Consider the following 22560-nt stretch of genomic DNA (forward strand, 5'->3'; position numbering starts at 1 on the left):
GTGTGCGGATCCTATTGGGGGGTTTTGTCACATCCAGACATGGGTCCCACAGTTGGGTTATTTGAGTATCAGATCTTCTGTATGTCTCTCCTCCATTAGTGATATGTAAACAAGCAGACAACAGGTAATCAGCCTGAGGGGCACAATAGGGGGCTGGGGGTGGGGAAGGTGACATCTAAGCCTTTTACAGGAGGGATGGGGTTAATGTAACACCCCTGGCCTGTATAAAGCCTCACAGCTGAGCAGCTCTCTCACCAGACCTCACTGACCACCATGGCCCCCGTCCAGTGTCTCCTCCTGGCATCATTGCTCCTACTCTTCGCCTCTCCGGCCTTGCTTCGAATTTTGCCCCACAGAGGTTGGTCCAATGAGGTGGAGATTAAAAGGAATTGTCCACTCTGCCAGGAATACCGCTGCCCCTCAGTGCCTCCGCGCTGCCCAGCTGGCAAGGTGAAGGATCATTGTGGGTGCTGCTGGGAGTGCGCCAATGTGGAGGGCCAACTCTGTGACCTGCCATGGACGAAACACCAACATGGCACCTGTGGAGAGGAACTACAGTGCCAGGAGATGGCTGGGAACAGTGATGGACCCCAGTGTGTCTGCAACAACCAGGAGAGCGTGTGTGGGACCGACCGCAGGACCTACAAAAACATCTGCCGACTACACGAGGCCGCACGCATTCGCAGGAGGATAGCCCTGAGCCTGGCACATGCCGGACTGTGCCAAGAAGGTGAGAAACCTCCCAGAACTGGGGACCTGGGGGAGAGGGGTTCAATACTGAGCCTGCCTGTGTATTAGGAGGACAGGTCGGCGTCCTGATGTGTGTATATTAGGAGGAGGAGAGGTCGGGGTCCCGATCTGTGTATTAGGAGGAGGAGAGGTTGGGGTCCTTAATCTGATGTCTCTGTATTAGGAGGAGGACAGGTCGGGGTCCTGATGTGTGTGTATTAGGAGGAGGAGAGGTCGGGGTCCTGATGTTTGTGTATTAGAAGGAGGAGAGGTCGGGGTCCTGTTGTGTGTGTATTAGGAGGAGGAGAGGTCGGGGTCCTGATGTGTGTGTATTAGGAGGAGGAGAGGTCGGGGTCCTGATGTGTGTGTATTAGGAGGAGGAGAGGTCGGGGTACTGATGTGTGTGTATTAGGAGGAGGAGAGGTCGGGGTCCTGATGTGTGTGTATTAGAAGGAGGAGAGGTCGGGGTCCTGTTGTGTGTGTATTAGGAGGAGGAGAGGTCGGGGTCCTGATGTGTGTGTATTAGGAGGAGGAGAGGTCGGGGTCCTGATGTGTGTGTATTAGGAGGAGGAGAGGTCGGGGTCCTGATGTGTGTGTATTAGGAGGAGGAGAGGTCGGGGTACTGATGTGTGTGTATTAGGAGGAGGAGAGGTCGGGGTCCTGATGTGTGTGTATTAGGAGGAGGAGAGGTCGGGGTCCTGATGTGTGTGTATTAGGAGGAGGAGAGGTCGGGGTACTGATGTGTGTGTATTAGGAGGAGGAGAGGTCGGGGTCCTGATGTGTGTATATTAGGAGGAGGAGAGGTTGGCGTCCCGATCTGTGTATTAGGAGGAGGAGAGGTCGGGGTACTGATGTGTGTGTGTATATTAGGAGGAGGAGAGGTCTGGGTCCTGATGTGTATGTATTAGGAGGAGGAGAGGTCGGGGTCCTGATGTGTGTGTATTAGGAGGAGGAGAGGTCGGGGTCCTGATGTGTGTGTATTAGGAGGAGGAGAGGTTGGCGTCCCGATCTGTGTATTAGGAGGAGGAGAGGTCGGGATCCTGATGTGTGTGTATATTAGGAGGAGGAGAGGTCTGGGTCCTGATGTGTATGTATTAGGAGGAGGAGAGGTTGGGGTCCTGATGTGTATATATTAGGAGGAGGAGAGGTCGGGGTCCTGATGTCTGTGTATTAGGAGAAGGAGAGGTCGGGGTCCTGATGTGTGTGTATTAGAAGGAGAAGAGGTCGGGGTACTGATGTGTGTGTATATTAGGAGGAGGAGAGGTCGGGATCCTGATGTGTGTGTATTAGGAGGAGGAGAGGTCGGGATCCTGATGTGTGTGTATTAGGAGGAGGAGAGGTCGGGGTCCTGATGTCTGTGTATTAGGAGGAGGAGAGCTCGGGGTCCTGATGTCTGAGTATTAGGAGAAGGAGAGGTCGGGGTCCTGATGTGTGTGTATTAGAAGGAGAAGAGGTCGGGGTACTGATGTGTGTGTATATTAGGAGGAGGAGAGGTCGGGATCCTGATGTGTGTGTATTAGGAGGAGGAGAGGTCGGGATCCTGATGTGTGTGTATTAGGAGGAGGAGAGGTCGGGGTCCTGATGTCTGTGTATTAGGAGGAGGAGAGCTCGGGGTCCTGATGTCTGTGTATTAGGAGGAGGAGAGCTCGGCGTCCCGATCTGTGTATATTCGGTTTTGATGGGGTTTTATGGTAGGAGATGCAGATTTGGTGCAGACATTTCAGCATCGCGTTTTGATGCATTTTTTTGCCAGAAGATACAGATTTTGTTCTGGAATTTGGTGTATATATTTCAGGACTATATCTGCATCTCCTGGCAAATAAATGCAGTTTAGGTGCAGTTTTCTGGCAGGAGATGCAGATTTGGTGCAGAGATGTCTGCACCTAATTTCTGCACCTAATTTGCATCTCCTGGCAGAAAACCGCACCGAAATGGCTTCAAAATTCCCCTTTTTGGGGTTGTTTTCTGCCGGGAGATGCTGATTTGCTGATGAAATTTAAACAACAAAAATCTGGACGTGGGACATTGTAGTGTAGATTATGTTGGACCTGGGTGTTTTGAGGGGTAATAAATTGGAGAAAGAGGGTGGAATTTTTTTTAATTAAGGATTTTTCTCTTTGTTTTGTGTTTACTTACAGGATTAGTAATGGGGGGTCTCATAAATCTCTCCCCATTACTAATCAAGGGCTTAGTGGCAGCTGTAATTTTTGACAAATTGCAGTTGTCATTAATTCCTTATAGTAACCAGATTGCCACTGCATCAGGGCAATCGGGATGGGCCGGGAAAAGTGCAAAAATTGTCACATCTAATGGACGTGCCAATTCTGGGGTGGCTGCTGGCTGCTACTTTTAGGCTGGGGGGCCCAATAACCATGGGGCTGCCCAGCCTGAGAATAACAGCCCCCAACTGTCGGCTTTATCTTTGCTGGATATCCAAATTGGGGGGGAGGAGCCGCACATCGTTTTTTTTTAAATATTTATTTAAATAATTTTAAGAAAGCTGCATGTGGTCCCTCATGATTTGATATACAGCCAAGATAAGCGCATGGCTGGGGGCTGCATGCTGTGTGATACCAACCAATCACAGACGCTGTCACAGAGGGTGGGGGAGGAACGGTTGGCATCCTGATGGCTATGTAATAGGACACCTTGGTCCCTCCTCCGGACTCCTCTATCCATATCCAAAGCCATCCCACCCCTTCCAGACTCCTCTCTTCTTTTCTAGGCTCCTCTCTACTCTTCCACACTGCTCTTTGCCAGACTCCACTCTTTTCTCTTTGAGAATCCTCTTTTATCTTCCAGTCTTCACACTTCTCTTCCAGACTCCACTCTTCTCTTCCAGACTCCACTCTTCTCTTTCAGACTCCTCTTTTCCATTCTAGACTCCTCTTTTCTATTCTAGACTCCACTCTTCTCTCCTAGACTCCAATTTTCTCTTCCAGACTGGTCTCTTCTCTTCGAGACTCCTCTCTTTTAGACTCCTCTTTTCTCTTCCACACTCCTCTTTTATCTTCCAGACTCCACTCTTCTCTTCCAGACTCCTCTTTTCCATTCTAGACTCCACTCTTCTCTTCTAGACTCCAATATTCTCTTCCAGACTCCTCTCTTCTCTTCCAGACTGCTCTCTGCCAAACTCCACTCTTGTCTTCCAGACTCCACTCTTGTCTTCCAGACTCCACTCTTGTCTTCCAGACTCCACTCTTGTCTTCCAGAGTCCACTCTTGTCTTCCAGACTCTTCTCTTCTCTTCCAGACTCATATCTTCTTTTCCAGACTCCACTCTTGTCTTCCAGAGTCCACTCTTGTCTTCCAGACTCCTGTCTTCTCTTCCAGACTCATCTCTTCTCTTCCAGACTCCACTCTTGTCTTCCAGACTTATCTCTTCTCTTCCAGACTCCACTCTTATCTTCCAGACTCCACTCTTATCTTCCAGACTCCACTCTTATCTTCCAGACTCCACTTTTGTCTTCCAGACTCCACTGTCTTCCAGAATCCACTCTTGTCTTTCAGACTGCTCTCTTCTCTTCCAGACTCATCTCTTCTCTTCCAGACTGCTCTCTTCTTTTCCAGACTCATCTCTTCTCTTCCAGACTCATCTCTTCTCTTCCAGACTCATCTCTTCTTTTCCAGAATCCACGCTTCTCTTCCAGACTCCACTCTTGTCTTCCAGACTCATCTCTTCTCTTGCAGACTCATCTCTTCTCTTCCAGACTCATCTCTTCTCTTCCAGACTCCTCTTTTCTATTCTAGACTCCACTCTTCTCTCCTAGACTCCAATTTTCTCTTCCAGACTGGTCTCTTCTCTTCCAGACTCCTCTCTTTTAGACTCCTCTTTTCTCTTCCACACTCCTCTTTTATCTTCCAGACTCCACTCTTCTCTTCCAGACTCCTCTTTTCCATTCTAGACTCCACTCTTCTCTTCTAGACTCCAATATTCTCTTCCAGACTCCTCTCTTCTCTTTCAGACTGCTCTCTGCCAAACTCCACTCTTGTCTTCCAGACTCCACTCTTGTCTTCCAGACTCCACTCTTGTCTTCCAGAGTCCACTCTTGTCTTCCAGACTCCTCTCTTCTCTTCCAGACTCATCTCTTCTCTTACAGACTCCACTCTTGTCTTCCAGACTTATCTCTTCTCTTCCATACTCCACTCTTCTCTTACAGACTCCACTCCTGTCTTCCAGACTCCACTCTTGTCTTCCAGACTCCACTCTTGTCTTCCAAAGTCCACTCTTGTCTTCCAGACTGCTCTCTTCTCTTCCAGACTCATCTCTTCTCTTCCAGACTCCTCTCTTCTCTTCCAGACTCCTCTCTTCTCTTCCAGACTGGTTTCATCTCTTCCAGACTCCTCTCTTTTAGACTCCTCTTTTCTCTTCCAGACTCCACTCTTCTCTTCCAGACTCCTCTTTTCCATTCTAGACTCCACTCTTCTCTTCTAGACTCCAATATTCTCTTCCAGACTCCTCTCTTCTCTTCCAGACTGCTCTCTGCCAAACTCCACTCTTGTCTTCCAGACTCCACTCTTGTCTTCCAGACTCCAGTCTTGTCTTCCAGACTCATCTCTTCTCTTCCAGACTCCACTCTTCTCTTCCAGACTCCACTCTTCTCTTCCAGACTCCACTCTTGTCTTCCAGACTCCTCTCTTGTCTTCCAGACTCCTCTCTTGTCTTCCAAACTCCTCTCTTCTCTTCCAGACTCCTCTCTTCTCTTCCAGACTCCACTCTTCTCTTCCAGACTCCACTCTTCTCTTCCAGACTCCTCTCTTCTCTTCCAGACTCCTCTCTTCTCTTCCAGACTCCACTCTTCTCTTCCAGACTCCTCTTTTCCATTCTAGACTCCACTTTTCTCTTCTAGACTCCAATATTCTCTTCCAGACTCCGCTCTTCTCTTCCAGACTGCTCTTTGCGAAACTCCACTCTTGTCTTCCAGACTCCACTCTTGTCTTCCAGACTCCACTCTTGTCTTCCAGAGTCCACTCTTGTCTTCCAGACTCCTGTCTTCTCTTCCAGACTCATCTCTTCTCTTCCAGACTCCACTCTTGCCTTCCAGACTTATCTCTTCTCTTCCAGACTCCACTCTTATCTTCCAGACTCCACTCTTATCTTCCAGACTCCACTCTTGTCTTCCAGACTCCACTTTTGTCTTCCAGACTCCACTGTCTTCCAGAATCCACTCTTGTCTTTCAGACTGCTCTCTTCTCTTCCAGAGTCATCTCTTCTCTTCCAAACTGCTCTCTTCTTTTCCAGACTCATCTCTTCTCTTCCAGACTCATCTCTTCTTTTCCAGAATCCACTCTTCTCTTCCAGACTCCACTCTTGTCTTCCAGACTCCACTCTTGTCTTCCAGACTCCACTCTTGTCTTCCAGACTCATCTCTTCTCTTGCAGACTCATCTCTTCTCTTCCAGACTCATCTCTTCTCTTCCAGACTCCTCTTTTCTATTCTAGACTCCACTCTTCTCTCCTAGACTCCAATTTTCTCTTCCAGACTGGTCTCTTCTCTTCCAGACTCCTCTCTTTTAGACTCCTCTTTTCTCTTCCACACTCCTCTTTTATCTTCCAGACTCCACTCTTCTCTTCCAGACTCCTCTTTTCCTTTCTAGACTCCACTCTTCTCTTCTAGACTCCAATATTCTCTTCCAGACTCCTCTCTTCTCTTCCAGACTGCTCTCTGCCAAACTCCACTCTTGTCTTCCAGACTCCACTCTTGTCTTCCAGACTCCACTCTTGTCTTCCAGAGTCCACTCTGGTCTTCCAGAGTCCACTCTTGTCTTCTAGACTCTTCTCTTCTCTTCCAGACTCATCTCTTCTCTTCCAGACTCCACTCTTGTCTTCCAGACTTATCTCTTCTCTTCCAGACTCCACTCTTATCTTCCAGACTCCACTCTTGTCTTCCAGACTCCACTCTTGTCTTCCAGACTCCACTGTCTTCCAGAATCCACTCTTGTCTTTCAGACTGCTCTCTTCTCTTCCAGACTCATCTCTTCTCTTCCAGACTGCTCTCTTCTTTTCCAGACTCATCTCTTCTCTTCCAGACTCATCTCTTCTTTTCCAGAATCCATGCTTCTCTTCCAGACTCCACTCTTGTCTTCCAGACTCCACTGTTGTCTTTCAGAGTCCACTCTTGTCTTCCAGACTCCTGTCTTCTCTTCCAGACTCATCTCTTCTCTTCCAGACTCCACTCTTGTCTTCCAGACTTATCTCTTCTCTTCCAGACTCCACTCTTATCTTCCAGACTCCACTCTTATCTTCCAGACTCCACTCTTGTCTTCCAGACTCCACTTTTGTCTTCCAGACTCCACTGTCTTCCAGAATCCACTCTTGTCTTTCAGACTGCTCTCTTCTCTTCCAGACTCATCTCTTCTCTTCCAAACTGCTCTCTTCTTTTCCAGACTCATCTCTTCTCTTCCAGACACATCTCTTCTTTTCCAGAATCCACTCTTGTCTTCCAGACTCCACTCTTGTCTTCCAGACTCCACTCTTGTCTTCCAGACTCCACTCTTGTCTTCCAGACTCCACTCTTGTCTTCCAGACTCCAATCTTGTCTTCCAGACTCATCTCTTCTCTTCCAGACTCATCTCTTCTCTTGCAGACTCATCTCTTCTCTTCCAGACTCATCTCTTCTCTTGCAGACTCATCTCTTCTCTTCCAGACTCATCTCTTCTCTTCCAGACTCCTCTTTTCTATTCTAGACTCCACTCTTCTCTCCTAGACTCCAATTTTCTCTTCCAGACTGGTCTCTTCTCTTCCAGACTCCTCTCTTTTAGACTCCTCTTTTCTCTTCCACACTCCTCTTTTATCTTCCAGACTCATCTCTTCTCTTCCAGACTCATCTCTTCTCTTGCAGACTCATCTCTTCTCTTCCAGACTCATCTCTTCTCTTCCAGACTCCTCTTTTCTATTCTAGACTCCACTCTTCTCTCCTAGACTCCAATTTTCTCTTCCAGACTGGTCTCTTCTCTTCCAGACTCCTCTCTTTTAGACTCCTCTTTTCTCTTCCACACTCCTCTTTTATCTTCTAGACTCCAATATTCTCTTCCAGACTCCGCTCTTCTCTTCCAGACTGCTCTTTGCAAAACTCCACTCTTGTCTTCCAGACTCCCCTCTTGTCTTCCAGAGTCCACTCTTGTCTTCCAGACTCCTGTCTTCTCTTCCAGACTCATCTCTTCTCTTCCAGACTCCACTCTTGTCTTCCAGACTTATCTCTTCTCTTCCAGACACCACTCTTATCTTCCAGACTCCACTCTTATCTTCCAGACTCCACTCTTGTCTTCCAGACTCCACTTTTGTCTTCCAGACTCCACTGTCTTCCAGAATCCACTCTTGTCTTTCAGACTGCTCTCTTCTCTTCCAGACTCATCTTTTCTCTTCCAAACTGCTCTCTTCTTTTCCAGACTCATCTCTTCTCTTCCAGACTCATCTCTTCTTTTCCAGAATCCACTCTTCTCTTCCAGACTCCACTCTTGTCTTCCAGACTCCACTCTTGTCTTCCAGACTCATCTCTTCTCTTGCAGACTCATCTCTTCTCTTTCAGACTCATCTCTTCTCTTCCAGACTCCTCTTTTCTATTCTAGACTCCACTCTTCTCTCCTAGACTCCAATTTTCTCTTCCAGACTGGTCTCTTCTCTTCCAGACTCCTCTCTTTTAGACTCCTCTTTTCTCTTCCACACTCCTCTTTTATCTTCCAGACTCCACTCTTCTCTTTCAGACTCCTTTTTTCCATTCTAGACTCCACTCTTCTCTTCTAGACTCCAATATTCTCTTCCAGACTCCTCTCTTCTCTTCCAGACTGCTCTCTGCCAAACTCTACTCTTGTCTTCCAGACTCCACTCTTGTCTTCCAGACTCCACTCTTGTCTTCCAGACTCCACTCTTGTCTTCCAGAGTCCACTCTTGTCTTCCAGACTCTTCTCTTCTCTTCCAGACTCATATCTTCTCTTCCAGACTCCACTCTTGTCTTCCAGAGTCCACTCTTGTCTTCCAGACTCCTGTCTTCTCTTCCAGACTCATCTCTTCTCTTCCAGACTCCACTCTTGTCTTCCAGACTTATCTCTTCTCTTCCAGACTCCACTCTTATCTTCCAGACTCCACTCTTATCTTCCAGACTCCACTCTTGTCTTCCAGACTCCACTCTTGTCTTCCAGACTCCACTGTCTTCCAGAATCCACTCTTGTCTTTCAGACTGCTCTCTTCTCTTCCAGACTCATCTCTTCTCTTCCAGACTGCTCTCTTCTTTTCCAGACTCATCTCTTCTCTTCCAGACTCATCTCTTCTTTTCCAGAATCCACGCTTCTCTTCCAGACTCCACTCTTGTCTTCCAGACTCCACTCTTGTCTTCCAGAGTCCACTCTTGTCTTCCAGACTCCTGTCTTCTCTTCCAGACTCATCTCTTCTCTTCCAGACTCCACTCTTGTCTTCCAGACTTAGCTCTTCTCTTCCAGACTCCACTCTTATCTTCCAGACTCCACTCTTATCTTCCAGACTCCACTCTTGTCTTCCAGACTCCACTCTTGTCTTCCAGACTCCACTTTTGTCTTCCAGACTCCACTGTCTTCCAGAATCCACTCTTGTCTTTCAGACTGCTCTCTTCTCTTCCAGACTCATCTCTTCTCTTCCAAACTGCTCTCTTCTTTTCCAGACTCATCTCTTCTCTTCCATACTCATCTCTTCTTTTCCAGAATCCACTCTTCTCTTCCAGACTCCACTCTTGTTTTCCAGACTCCACTCTTGTCTTCCAGACTCATCTCTTCTCTTGCAGACTCATCTCTTCTCTTCCAGACTCATCTCTTCTCTTCCAGACTCCTCTTTTCTATTCTAGACTCCACTCTTCTCTCCTAGACTCCAATTTTCTCTTCCAGACTGGTCTCTTCTCTTCGAGACTCATCTCTTTTAGACTCCTCTTTTCTCTTCCACACTCCTCTTTTATCTTCCAGACTCCACTCTTCTCTTCCAGACTCCTCTTTTCCATTCTAGACTCCACTCTTCTCTTCTAGACTCCAATATTCTCTTCCAGACTCCTCTCTTCTCTTCCAGACTGCTCTCTGCCAAACTCCACTCTTGTCTTCCAGACTCCACTCTTGTCTTCCAGACTCCACTCTTGTCTTCCAGACTCCACTCTTGTCTTCCAGAGTCCACTCTTGTCTTCCAGACTCTTCTCTTCTCTTCCAGACTCATATCTTCTTTTCCAGACTCCACTCTTGTCTTCCAGAGTCCACTCTTGTCTTCCAGACTCCTGTCTTCTCTTCCAGACTCATCTCTTCTCTTCCAGACTCCACTCTTGTCTTCCAGACTTATCTCTTCTCTTCCAGACTCCACTCTTATCTTCCAGACTCCACTCTTATCTTCCAGACTCCACTCTTATCTTCCAGACTCCACTTTTGTCTTCCAGACTCCACTGTCTTCCAGAATCCACTCTTGTCTTTCAGACTGCTCTCTTCTCTTCCAGACTCATCTCTTCTCTTCCAGACTGCTTTCTTCTTTTCCAGACTCATCTCTTCTCTTCCAGACTCATCTCTTCTCTTCCAGACTCATCTCTTCTTTTCCAGAATCCACGCTTCTCTTCCAGACTCCACTCTTGTCTTCCAGACTCATCTCTTCTCTTGCAGACTCATCTCTTCTCTTCCAGACTCATCTCTTCTCTTCCAGACTCCTCTTTTCTATTCTAGACTCCACTCTTCTCTCCTAGACTCCAATTTTCTCTTCCAGACTGGTCTCTTCTCTTCCAGACTCCTCTCTTTTAGACTCCTCTTTTCTCTTCCACACTCCTCTTTTATCTTCCAGACTCCACTCTTCTCTTCCAGACTCCTCTTTTCCATTCTAGACTCCACTCTTCTCTTCTAGACTCCAATATTCTCTTCCAGACTCCTCTCTTCTCTTTCAGACTGCTCTCTGCCAAACTCTACTCTTGTCTTCCAGACTCCACTCTTGTCTTCCAGACTCCACTCTTGTCTTCCAGAGTCCACTCTTGTCTTCCAGACTCTTCTCTTCTCTTCCAGACTCATATCTTCTCTTCCAGACTCCACTCTTGTCTTCCAGAGTCCACTCTTGTCTTCCAGACTCCTGTCTTCTTTTCCAGACTCATCTCTTCTCTTCCAGACTCCACTCTTGTCTTCCAGACTTATCTCTTCTCTTCCAGACTCCACTCTTATCTTCCAGACTCCACTCTTATCTTCCAGACTCCACTCTTGTCTTCCAGACTCCACTCTTGTCTTCCAGACTCCACTCTTGTCTTCCAGACTCCACTGTCTTCCAGAATCCACTCTTGTCTTTCAGACTGCTCTCTTCTCTTCCAGACTCATCTCTTCTCTTCCAGACTGCTCTCTTCTTTTCCAGACTCATCTCTTCTCTTCCAGACTCATCTCTTCTTTTCCAGAATCCACGCTTCTCTTCCAGACTCCACTCTTGTCTTCCAGACTCCACTCTTGTCTTCCAGACTCCACTCTTGTCTTCCAGACTCCACTCTTGTCTTCCAGACTCCAATCTTGTCTTCCAGACTCATCTCTTCTCTTCCAGACTCATCTCTTCTCTTGCAGACTCATCTCTTCTCTTCCAGACTCATCTCTTCTCTTCCAGACTCCTCTTTTCTATTCTAGACTCCACTCTTCTCTCCTAGACTCCAATTTTCTCTTCCAGACTGGTCTCTTCTCTTCCAGACTCCTCTCTTTTAGACTCCTCTTTTCTCTTCCACACTCCTCTTTTATCTTCCAGACTCCACTCTTCTCTTCCAGACTCCTCTTTTCCATTCTAGACTCCACTCTTCTCTTCTAGACTCCAATATTCTCTTCCAGACTCCTCTCGTCTCTTCCAGACTGCTCTCTGCCAAACTCTACTCTTGTCTTCCAGACTCCACTCTTGTCTTCCAGACTCCACTCTTGTCTTCCAGACTCCACTCTTGTCTTCCAGAGTCCACTCTTGTCTTCCAGACTCTTCTCTTCTCTTCCAGACTCATATCTTCTCTTCCAGACTCCACTCTTGTCTTCCAGAGTCCACTCTTGTCTTCCAGACTCCTGTCTTCTCTTCCAGACTCATCTCTTCTCTTCCAGACTCCACTCTTGTCTTCCAGACTTATCTCTTCTCTTCCAGACTCCACTCTTATCTTCCAGACTCCACTCTTATCTTCCAGACTCCACTCTTGTCTTCCAGACTCCACTCTTGTCTTCCAGACTCCACTGTCTTCCAGAATCCACTCTTGTCTTTCAGACTGCTCTCTTCTCTTCCAGACTCATCTCTTCTCTTCCAGACTGCTCTCTTCTTTTCCAGACTCATCTCTTCTCTTCCAGACTCCACTCTTGTCTTCCAGACTCCACTCTTGTCTTCCAGACTCCACTCTTGTCTTCCAGACTCCAATCTTGTCTTCCAGACTCATCTCTTCTCTTCCAGACTCATCTCTTCTCTTGCAGACTCATCTCTTCTCTTCCCGACTCATCTCTTCTCTTCCAGACTCCTCTTTTCTATTCTAGACTCCACTCTTCTCTCCTAGACTCCAATTTTCTCTTCCAGACTGGTCTCTTCTCTTCCAGACTCCTCTCTTTTAGACTCCTCTTTTCTCTTCCACACTCCTCTTTTATCTTCCAGACTCCACTCTTCTCTTCCAGACTCCTCTTTTCCATTCTAGACTCCACTCTTTTCTTCTAGACTCCAATATTCTCTTCCAGACTCCTCTCTTCTCTTCCAGACTGCTCTCTGCCAAACTCCACTCTTGTCTTCCAGACTCCACTCTTGTCTTCCAGACTCCACTCTTGTCTTCCAGAGTCCACTCTTGTCTTCCAGAGTCCACTCTTGTCTCCAGACTCCTCTTTTCTCTTCCAGACTCATATCTTCTCTTCCAGACTCCACTCTTGTCTTCCAGACTCATCTCTTCTCTTCCAGACTCCAGTCTTGTCTTCCAGACTCCAGTCTTGTCTTCCAGACTCCGCTCTTGTCTTCCAGAGTCCACTCTTGTCTTCCAGACTCCACTCTTGTCTTCCAGACTCCACTGTCTTCCAGAATCCACTCTTGTCTTTCAGACTGCTCTCTTCTCTTCCAGACTCATCTCTTCTTTTCCAGACTGCTCTCTTCTTTTCCAGACTCATCTCTTCTCTTCCAGACTCATCTCTTCTTTTCCAGAATCCACTCTTCTCTTACAGACTCCACTCTTGTCTTCCAGACTCCAATCTTGTCTTCCAGACTCCACTCTGGTCTTCCAGACTCATCTCTTCTCTTCCAGACTCATCGCTTCTCTTCCAGACTCATCTCTTCTCTTCCAGACTCCACTCTTCTCTTCCAGACTCCTATTTTCTATTCTAGACTCCACTCTTCCCTTCTAGACTCCAATTTTCTCTTCCAGACTGCTCTCTTCTCTTCCAGACTCCCCTCTTCTCTTCCAGACTCCTCTCTTTTAGACTCCTCTTTTCTCTTCCAGACTCCTCTTTTATCTTCCAGACTCCACTCTTCTCTTCCAGACTCCTCTTTTCCATTCTAGACTCATCTCTTCTCTTCCAGACTCATCTCTTCTCTTGCAGACTCATCTCTTCTTTTCCAGACTCATCTTTTCTCTTTCAGACTCCTCTTTTCTGTTCTAGACTCCTCTTTTCTCTTCCAGACTCCTCTTTTATCTTCCAGACTCCACTCTTCTCTTCCAGACTCCTCTTTTCCATTCTAGACTCATCTCTTCTCTTCCAGACTCATCTCTTCTCTTGCAGACTCATCTCTTCTTTTCCAGACTCATCTTTTCTCTTCCAGACTCCTCTTTTGTATTCTAGACTCCACTCTTCTCTTCTAGACTCCAATTTTCTCTTCCAGACTGGTCCCTTCTCTTCCAGACTCCTCTCTTCTCTTCCAGACTGCTCTCTTCTCTTCCAGACTCCTCTCTTCTCTTCCAGACTCCTCTCTTTTAGACTCCTCTCTTCTCTTCCAGACTGCTCTCTGCCAAACTCCACCCTTGTCTTCCAGACTCTACTCTTGTCTTCCAGCCTCCACTCTTGTCTTCCAGACTCCTCTCTTCTCTTCCAGACTCATCTCTTCTCTTCCACACTCCATTATTGTCTTCCAGACTCTTCTCTTCTCTTCCAGACTCCACTCTTGTCTTCCAGGCTCCACTCTTGTCTTCCAGACTCCACTCTTATCTTCCAGACTTTACTCTTGTCTTCCAGACTCCACTGTCTTCCAGACTCCACTCTTGTCTTCCAGACTCCTCTCTTCTCTTCCAGACTGCTCTCTTCTCTTCCAGACTCATCTCTTCTCTTCCAGACTCCACTCTTGTCTTCCAGACTCCACTCTTGTCTTCCAGACTCCACTCTTGTCTTCCAGACTCCATTCTTGTCTTCCAGACTCCACTCTTGTCTTCCAGACTCCACTCTTGTCTTCCAGACTCCACTCTTCTCTTCCAGACACATCTCTTCTCTTCCAGACTCCATTCTTCTCTTCCAGACTCCTCTTTTCTATTTTAGACTCCACTCTTCTCTTCCAGACTCCTCTCTTCTCTTCCAGACTCCTCTCTTCTCTACCAGACTCCTCTCTTCTCTTCCAGACTCATCTCTTCTCTTCCAGACTCATCTCTTCTCTTCCAGACTCCACTCTTCTCTTCCAGACTCCTCTCTTCTCTTCCAGACTGCTCTCTTCTCTCCCAGACTCATCTCTTCTCTTCCAGACTCCACTCTTCTCTTCCAGACTGCACTCTTGTCTTCCAGACTCCATTCTTGTCTTCCAGACTCCACTCTTGTCTTCCAGACTTCACTCTTCTTTTCCAGACTCCACTCTTCTCTTCAAGACTCATCTCTTCTCTTCCAGACTCCATTCTTCTCTTCCAGACTCCTCTTTTCTATTCTAGACTCCTCTCTTCTCTTCCAGACTCCACTCTTCTCTTCCAGACTCATCTATTCTCTTCCAGACTCCTCTCTACTCATCCAGACTCCTCTTTTCTATTCTAGACTCCACTTTTCCCTTCTAGACTCCAATTTTCTCTTCCAGACGCCTCTTTTCTATTCTAGATTCCACTCTTCTCTTCTAGACTCCAATTTTCTCTTCCAGACTGGTCTCTTCTCTTCCAGACTCCTCTCTTCTCTTCCAGACTGCTCTCTTCTCTTCCAGACTCCTCTCTTCTCTTCCACACTCCTCTCTTTTAGACTCCTCTCTTCTCTTCCAGACTGCTCTCTGCCAAACTCCACTCTTGTCTTCCAGACTCCACTCTTGTCTTCCAGACTCCACTCTTGTCTTCCAGACTCCTCTCTTCTCTTCCAGACTCATCTCTTCTCTTCCAGACTCCACTCTTGTCTTCCAGACTCATCTCTTCTCTTCCAGACTCCTCTCTTCCCTTCCAGACCCCACTCTTGTCTTCCAGACTCCAGTCTTGTCTTCCAGACTTCACTCTTGTCTTCCAGACTCATCTCTTCTCTTCCAGACTCATCTCTTCTCTTCCAGACTCCACTCTTGTCTTCCAGACTCCACTCCTGTTTTCCAGACTCCACTCCTCTCTTCCGGACTCTACTCTTCCAGACTCATTTCTTCTCTTCCAGACTCCTCTCTTCTCTTCCAGACGCCTCTCTTTTCCAGACTCATCTCTTCTCTTCCAGACTCATCTCTTCTCTTCCCGACTCATCTCTTCTCTTCCAGACTCCACTCTTCTCTTCCAGACTCCACTCTTCTCTTCCAGACTCTACTCTTCTAGACTTATCTCTTCTCTTCCAGAATCATCTCATCTCTTCTAGACTCCACTCTTCTCTTCGAGACTCATATCTTCTCTTCCAGACTCCACTCTTCTCTTCGAGACTCCACTCTGCCTGCGTTTTTGAGAAGTGCAAAAACGTCATAGTGTGCACATAGCCTAAGGAGTACTTTGCACGCTGCGAGATCGCAAGCCGATGATAGGGATGCCGAGCACGATAGTCTCTGCCCCCGTCGCAGCTGCGATATGCCGTAGCGAACATTATCGCTATGGCAGCTTCACACGCACATACCTGCCCTGCGACGTCACTCTGGTCGTGCGGCGTCACAGCGATGTCACGCGGCAGGCGGCCAATAGAAGCAGAGGGGCAGAGATGAGCGGGACGTAAACATCCCGCCCACCTCCGTCCTTCCGCATAGCCGTCGTGAGCCGCGGGACGCAGGTAAGGAAATGCTCCTGCGGCTTCATACACAGCGATGTGTGCTGCCGCAGGAACGAGGAACGACATCGTACTTGTCGCTGCCACGACATTATGGAAATGACCGACACTACACCGATGATACGATTTCGACGCTTTTGCGCTCGTTAATCATATCAAAAACGATTTACACACTCCGATGTTGACAGCGACGTCGGATGTGCGTCACTTTCTATTTGACCCCACCGACATCGCAGCTGCGATGTCGTAGTGTGCAAAGTACCCCTTAGACTATAGAATGATCCTCCATTGTGCACCCTCGGTTATGCCTGCACCTTCCCTTCACCATAGGCCCACTGCTTATCCTGCATTATAATAATCTGTTGATTGGACCTCAATGACTTCTCCTGTGCTGCACCTCAACACTGAGGCAGACACTAAATCAGTGGTGACTGTTTGTGACCTGTAGACTATGATCAGGTGTCCATAAAATAGAGGAGACGTTGATAATGCATGTTGTCTCCACAGCTCCGGTTTTGCTCACTTCTCATCGGGACACAGTGGCTGTGATTGGTCAGAGCCTCATTTTGGGCTGTGAAGTTTCTGCACAGCCGTTAGCGGAGATGGAATGGAGAAAAGAGGGTGTGGAAAAGGCGCTGCCGGGGGAGCATGGCCACATCATCGTCCAGGTACCGTATCCACTCAATAACCATGAGGTCTGCAGCAGTGATGTATGGAGACCCTATAGTCCTGGATATGCACCCGTCCTAACCACCTTACATAAGTACAGACCTCATTGTATACACCCCAGCCTCATAGATCCCTTAGTATATAACATACGTGCACCCGTCCTAACCACCAGGTATACACCTCCCTATATATATATTGCCTATTGCTATATCCACCTCATCGCATACAGTTCCATATGACCAGGAGCCTCATCCCTCATGCTCCATATTTCTTTTTGGACACAGTCTCGTGGTGGGACTCAGCGCCATCAGGTGACTGGCTGGCTGCAAATTCATCAAGTCAAGCAGAGGGACGCTGGACTATACACCTGCCGGGCGTGGAACATGTTTGGAGAAGTGTCCAGCTCAGCGAGACTGACCGTCATTCCACAAGGTGAGATGTTCATGTTCCATAATGTAGTCTAAAGGCCCCGTTACACGCAACGACGTATCTAACGATATATCGCCGGGGTCCCAGATTCCGTGACGCACATCCGGCATTGTTAGCGACGTTGTTGCATGTGACACCAACGAGCGGCCGTTAACGATGGAAAATACAAACCAAATCGCCCATCGACACGTCGTTCATTTTCAAAAAATAGTTGGTTTTTGAGGACGCAGGTTGTTCGTTGTTCCCGTGGCAGCACACATCGCTATGTGTGACACCCCGGGAACGATGAACTACAGCGTACCTGTGTCCTCAACGAGCACTGAGGTGCGAGTGACGGAGATGCGGCTGCTCTCCGCCCCTCCGCTTCTATTGGCGGCCCTCTCTGTGACGTCGCTGTGACGCGGAACAAAGCTCCCACTTTCAGGGGAGGTTGTTCACCGTCCACAGCGACATCGTTAGGGAGGGCTGTACGTGTGACACGGACAAGCGAGATTGTGCGCCATGGGCAGCGATTTGCCCGTGACCCACAAACAACTGGGGCGGGTGCCATCGCTAGCGATATCGCTCCGTGTAAAGCCCACTTTAAGGCCCTGTTACACGCAATGACATAACGCTATGTCGTCAGGCTCACGGATTCCGTGACGCACATCTGGCGTTCTTAGCGACGTCGTTGCGTGTAACAGCTCTGAGCATCTGTTAACGATCAGAAATACTCACCTTATCGTTGATTGTTGACACGTCGTTCATTTTGAAAATCTCGTTGGTCGTTGAGGACGCAGGTTGTTCGTCGTTCCTGAGGCAGCAGACATCGCTCCGTGTGACACCCTGGGAACAACGAACTACAGCTTACCTGCGTCTTCCGGCAACGAGGTCGGCGTGTCTTTCCTTCGGCTGTTCTCCGCCCCTTCGCTTCTATTGGACGCCTGCCGTGTGACGTCGCTGTGACGCTGCACGTACCGCCCCCTTACAAAGGAGGCGGTTCGCTGGCCACAGCGACGTCACTAGGTAGGTAAGTATGTGGGATGGGGACTAACGATGTTGTGCGCCACGGGCAGCGATTTGCCCGTGACGCACAACCGATGGGAGCGTTTGCTTTCACCAGTGACATCGCTAGCAATGTCGCTGCCTGTAAAGCCCCCTTTAACATCCAAGATTGGTTGCAATGACCACAATGGAGGATTTTCTCGCCTAACTGGTGGCCAAGGACACTCTGTAGTACAACTGGCCACACTTAGGAATGCTGTGAGTACAGAATGACAGAAGTGCAGGCGCCCCCGGTGCATCATGACATGGCCAAACATCCTTTACAAGCTTGCACCCTCACTCCCATCTCTACAAACCTCAATCAAATGTGTCAGTCCATTTTACTGAGTGCTCCCCGATGCCGCCAGGTTCTCACGTATTCCAAGTCTGGGATCCATGTTGGCTGCTGCTTGTTTATTCATCTTCGCATCTTATTGCCTCCTGCCGATTGTTAACAAGTCAGGTTAGACCTGGATCTAAGCACAGACCTCCCTATAAATCCAGACAGAGCTATTGTGAAGGCAGATGTGCTCGAAATACCAGACTTCTAAGGTTGCCAAACACATTTCCAAGGAAGCTGAGCAGGGCAGGAGGAAGGATGACCACGCAACAGTCACACACCTGATCCTAGCTCTTCTGTGCTACAAAGTGGATTAGTATCATTTCTGTTCAAGCTGCAGCAATCTCTAATATCTACAGCCCATTCACACACTGTGAGCACTCCATCCATATCAGTCCCTCCCCCAAGCACAGCTCACATTCTCTATCCATGTCAGTCCCTCCCCCAAGCACAGCTCACATTCTCCATCCATATCAGTCCCTCCCCCAAGCACAGCTCACATTCTCCATCCATATCAGTCCCTCCCCCATGCACAACTCACATTCTCCATCCATATCAGTCCCTCCCCCAAGCACAGATCACATTCTCCATCCATATCAGTCCCTCCCCCAAGCACAGCTCACATTCTCCATCCATATCAGTCCCTCCCCTAAGCACAGCTCACATTCTCCATCCATATCAGTCCCTCCCCCAAGCACAGCTCACATTCTCCATCTATATCAGTCCCTCCTCCATGCACAGCTCACATTCTCCATCTATATCAGTCCCTCCTCCATGCACAGCTCACATTCTCCATCCATATCAGTCCCTCCCCCAAGCACAGCTCACATTCTCCATCAATACAGTCCCTCCCCCAAGCACAGCTCACATTCTCCATCCATATCAGTCCCTCCTCCATGCACAGCTCACATTCTCCATCTATATCAGTCCCTCCTCCATGCACAGCTCACATTCTCCATCAATACAGTCCCTCCCCCATGCACAGCTCACATTCTCCATCCATATCAGTCCCTCCTCCATGCACAGCTCACATTCTCCATCTATATCAGTCCCTCCCCCATGCACAGCTCACATTCTCCATCCATATCAGTCCCTCCTCCATGCACAGCTCACATTCTCCATCCATATCAGTCCCTCCTCCATGCACAGCTCACATTCTCCATCCATATCAGTCCCTTCTCCATGCACAGCTCACATTCTCCATCCATATCAGTCCCTCCCCCAAGCACAGCTCACATTCTCAATCCATATCAGTCCCTCCCCCAAGCACAGCTCACATTCTCCATCCATATCAGTCCCTCCCCCATGCACAGCTCACATTCTCCATCTATATCAGTCCCTCCTCCATGCACAGCTCACATTCTCCATCAATACAGTCCCTCCCCCAAGCACAGCTCACATTCTCCATCCATATCAGTCCCTCCCCCAAGCACAGCTCACATTCTCCATCCATATCAGTCCCTCCTCCATGCACAGCTCACATTCTCCATCCATATCAGTCCCTTCTCCATGCACAGCTCACATTCTCCATCCATATCAGTCCCTCCCCCAAGCACAGCTCACATTCTCAATCCATATCAGTCCCTCCCCCAAGCACAGCTCACATTCTCCATCCATATCAGTCCCTCCCCCATGCACAGCTCACATTCTCCATCTATATCAGTCCCTCCTCCATGCACAGCTCACATTCTCCATCAATACAGTCCCTCCCCCAAGCACAGCTCACATTCTCCATCCATATCAGTCCCTCCTCCATGCACAGCTCACATTCTCCATCCATATCAGTCCCTGCTCCATGCACAGCTCACATTCTCCATCCATATAAGTCCCTTCTCCATGCACAGCTCACATTCTCCATCCATATCACTCCCTCCCCCAAGCACAGCTCACATTCTCCATCCATATCAGTCCCTCCTCCATGCACAGCTCACATTCTCCATCTATATCAGTCCCTCCCCCATGCACAGCTCACATTCTCCATCGATATCAGTCCCTCCTCCATGCACAGCTCACATTCTCCATCAATACAGTCCCTCCCCCAAGCACAGCTCACATTCTCCATCCATATCAGTCCCTTCTCCATGCACAGCTCACATTCTCCATCAATACAGTCCCTCCCCCAAGCACAGCTCACATTCTCCATCCATATCAGTCCCTCCTCCATGCACAGCTCACATTCTCCATCCATATCAGTCCCTCCTCCATGCACAGCTCACATTCTCCATCAATACAGTCCCTCCCCCATGCACAGCTCACATTCTCCATCAATACAGTCCCTCCCCCATGCACAGCTCACATTCTCCATCCATATCAGTCCCTCCTCCATGCACAGCTCACATTCTCCATCAATACAGTCCCTCCCCCAAGCACAGCTCACATTCTCCATCCATATCAGTCCCTCCTCCATGCACAGCTCACATTCTCCATCAATACAGTCCCTCCCCCAAGCACAGCTCACATTCTCCATCCATATCAGTCCCTCCTCCATGCACAGCTCACATTCTCCATCTATATCAGTCCCTCCCCCATGCACAGCTCACATTCTCCATCCATATCTGTCCCTCCTCCATGCACAGCTCACATTCTCCATCAATACAGTCCCTCCCCCAAGCACAGCTCACATTCTCCATCCATATCAGTCCCTCCCCCAAGCACAGCTCACATTCTCCATCTATATCACTCCCTCCCCCAAGAACAGCTCACATTCTCCATCCATATCAGTCCCTCCTCCATGCACAGCTCACATTCTCCATCAATACAGTCCCTCCCCCAAGCACAGCTCACATTCTCCATCCATATCAGTCCCTCCTCCATGCACAGCTCACATTCTCCATCTATATCAGTCTCTCCCCCATGCACAGCTCACATTCTCCATCCATATCAGTCCCTCCTCCATGCACAGCTCACATTCTCCATCTATATCAGTCCCTCCCCCATGCACAGCTCACATTCTCCATCGATATCAGTCCCTCCTCCATGCACAGCTCACATTCTCCATCAATACAGTCCCTCCCCCAAGCACAGGTCACATTCTCCATCCATATCAGTCCCTTCTCCATTCACAGCTCACATTCTCCATCAATACAGTCCCTCCCCCAAGCACAGCTCACATTCTCCATCCATATCAGTCCCTCCTCCATGCACAGCTCACATTCTCCATCTATATCACTCCCTCCCCCAAGCACAGCTCACATTCTCCATCCATATCAGTCCCTCCTCCATGCACAGCTCACATTCTCCATCTATATCAGTCCCTCCCCCATGCACAGCTCACATTCTCCATCGATATCAGTGCCTCCCCCAAGCACAGCTCACATTCTCCATCCATATCAGTCCCTCCTCCATGCACAGCTCACATTCTCCATCCATATCAGTCCCTCCTCCATGCACAGCTCACATTCTCCATCTATATCAGTCCCTCCTCCATGCACAGCTCACATTCTCCATCCATATCAGTCCCTCCCCCAAGCACAGCTCACATTCTCCAACAATACAGTCCCTCCCCCAAGCACAGCTCACATTCTCCATCCATATCAGTCCCTCCCCCATGCACAGCTCACATTCTCCATCCATATCAGTCCCTCCTCCATGCACAGCTCACATTCTCCATCCATATCAGTCCCTACCTACATGTCCTCTCCACAGTGCTGCACCGCCCTACATCTCCTCATCTGCGTCTATTACCTACATGTCCTCTCCACAGTGCTGCACCGCCCTACATCTCCACATCTGCGTCTATTACCTACCTGTCCTCTCCACAGTGCTGCACCGCCCTACATCTCCTCATCTGTGTCTATTACCTACCTGTCTTCCCCACAGTGCTGCACCGCCCTACATCTCCGTCTATTACCTACCTGTCCTCTCCACAGTGCTGCACCGCCCTACATCTCCTCATCTGTGTCTATCACCCTACCTTTCCTCTCCACAGTGCTGCACCGCCCTACATCTCCTCCTCATCTCTATCACCCTACCTGTCCTCTCCACAGTGCTGCACCACCCTACATCTCCTCCTCATGTCTATCACACTACCCATCCTTCTGACAGTTCTGCACTGCCCTACATCTCCTCATCTGTGTCTATTACCTACATGTCCTCTCCACAGTGCTGCACTGCCCTACATCTCCTCATCTGCATCTATTACTTACATGTCCTCTCCACAGTGCTGCACCGCACTACATCTCCACATCTGCATCTATTACTTACATGTCCTCTCCACAGTGCTGCACCGCCCTACATCTCTTCATCTGTGTCTATTACCTACATGTCCTCTCCACAGTGCTGCACCGCCCTACATCTC

At 48.7% G+C, this 22560-nt stretch overlaps 1 protein-coding gene across 1 annotated transcript in view; it reads left to right on the forward strand.

Annotated features, from left to right (window-relative positions):
- The first annotated feature begins 273 nt into the window (after positions 1–273).
- Positions 274–22560, forward strand: part of LOC142303676 (kazal-type serine protease inhibitor domain-containing protein 1-like) — a 66915-nt gene continuing 44628 nt past the window's right edge. The window contains exons 1-3 of the mRNA XM_075345260.1: positions 274–730; positions 16310–16470; positions 16756–16903. Coding sequence (XP_075201375.1) covers positions 274–730; positions 16310–16470; positions 16756–16903 — 766 coding nt within the window. The remainder of the gene's footprint in view (positions 731–16309; positions 16471–16755; positions 16904–22560) is intronic.

The sequence above is a fragment of the Anomaloglossus baeobatrachus genome, chromosome 1, assembly GCF_048569485.1.
Source record: "Anomaloglossus baeobatrachus isolate aAnoBae1 chromosome 1, aAnoBae1.hap1, whole genome shotgun sequence".
NCBI classification, from domain to species: domain Eukaryota; kingdom Metazoa; phylum Chordata; class Amphibia; order Anura; family Aromobatidae; genus Anomaloglossus; species Anomaloglossus baeobatrachus.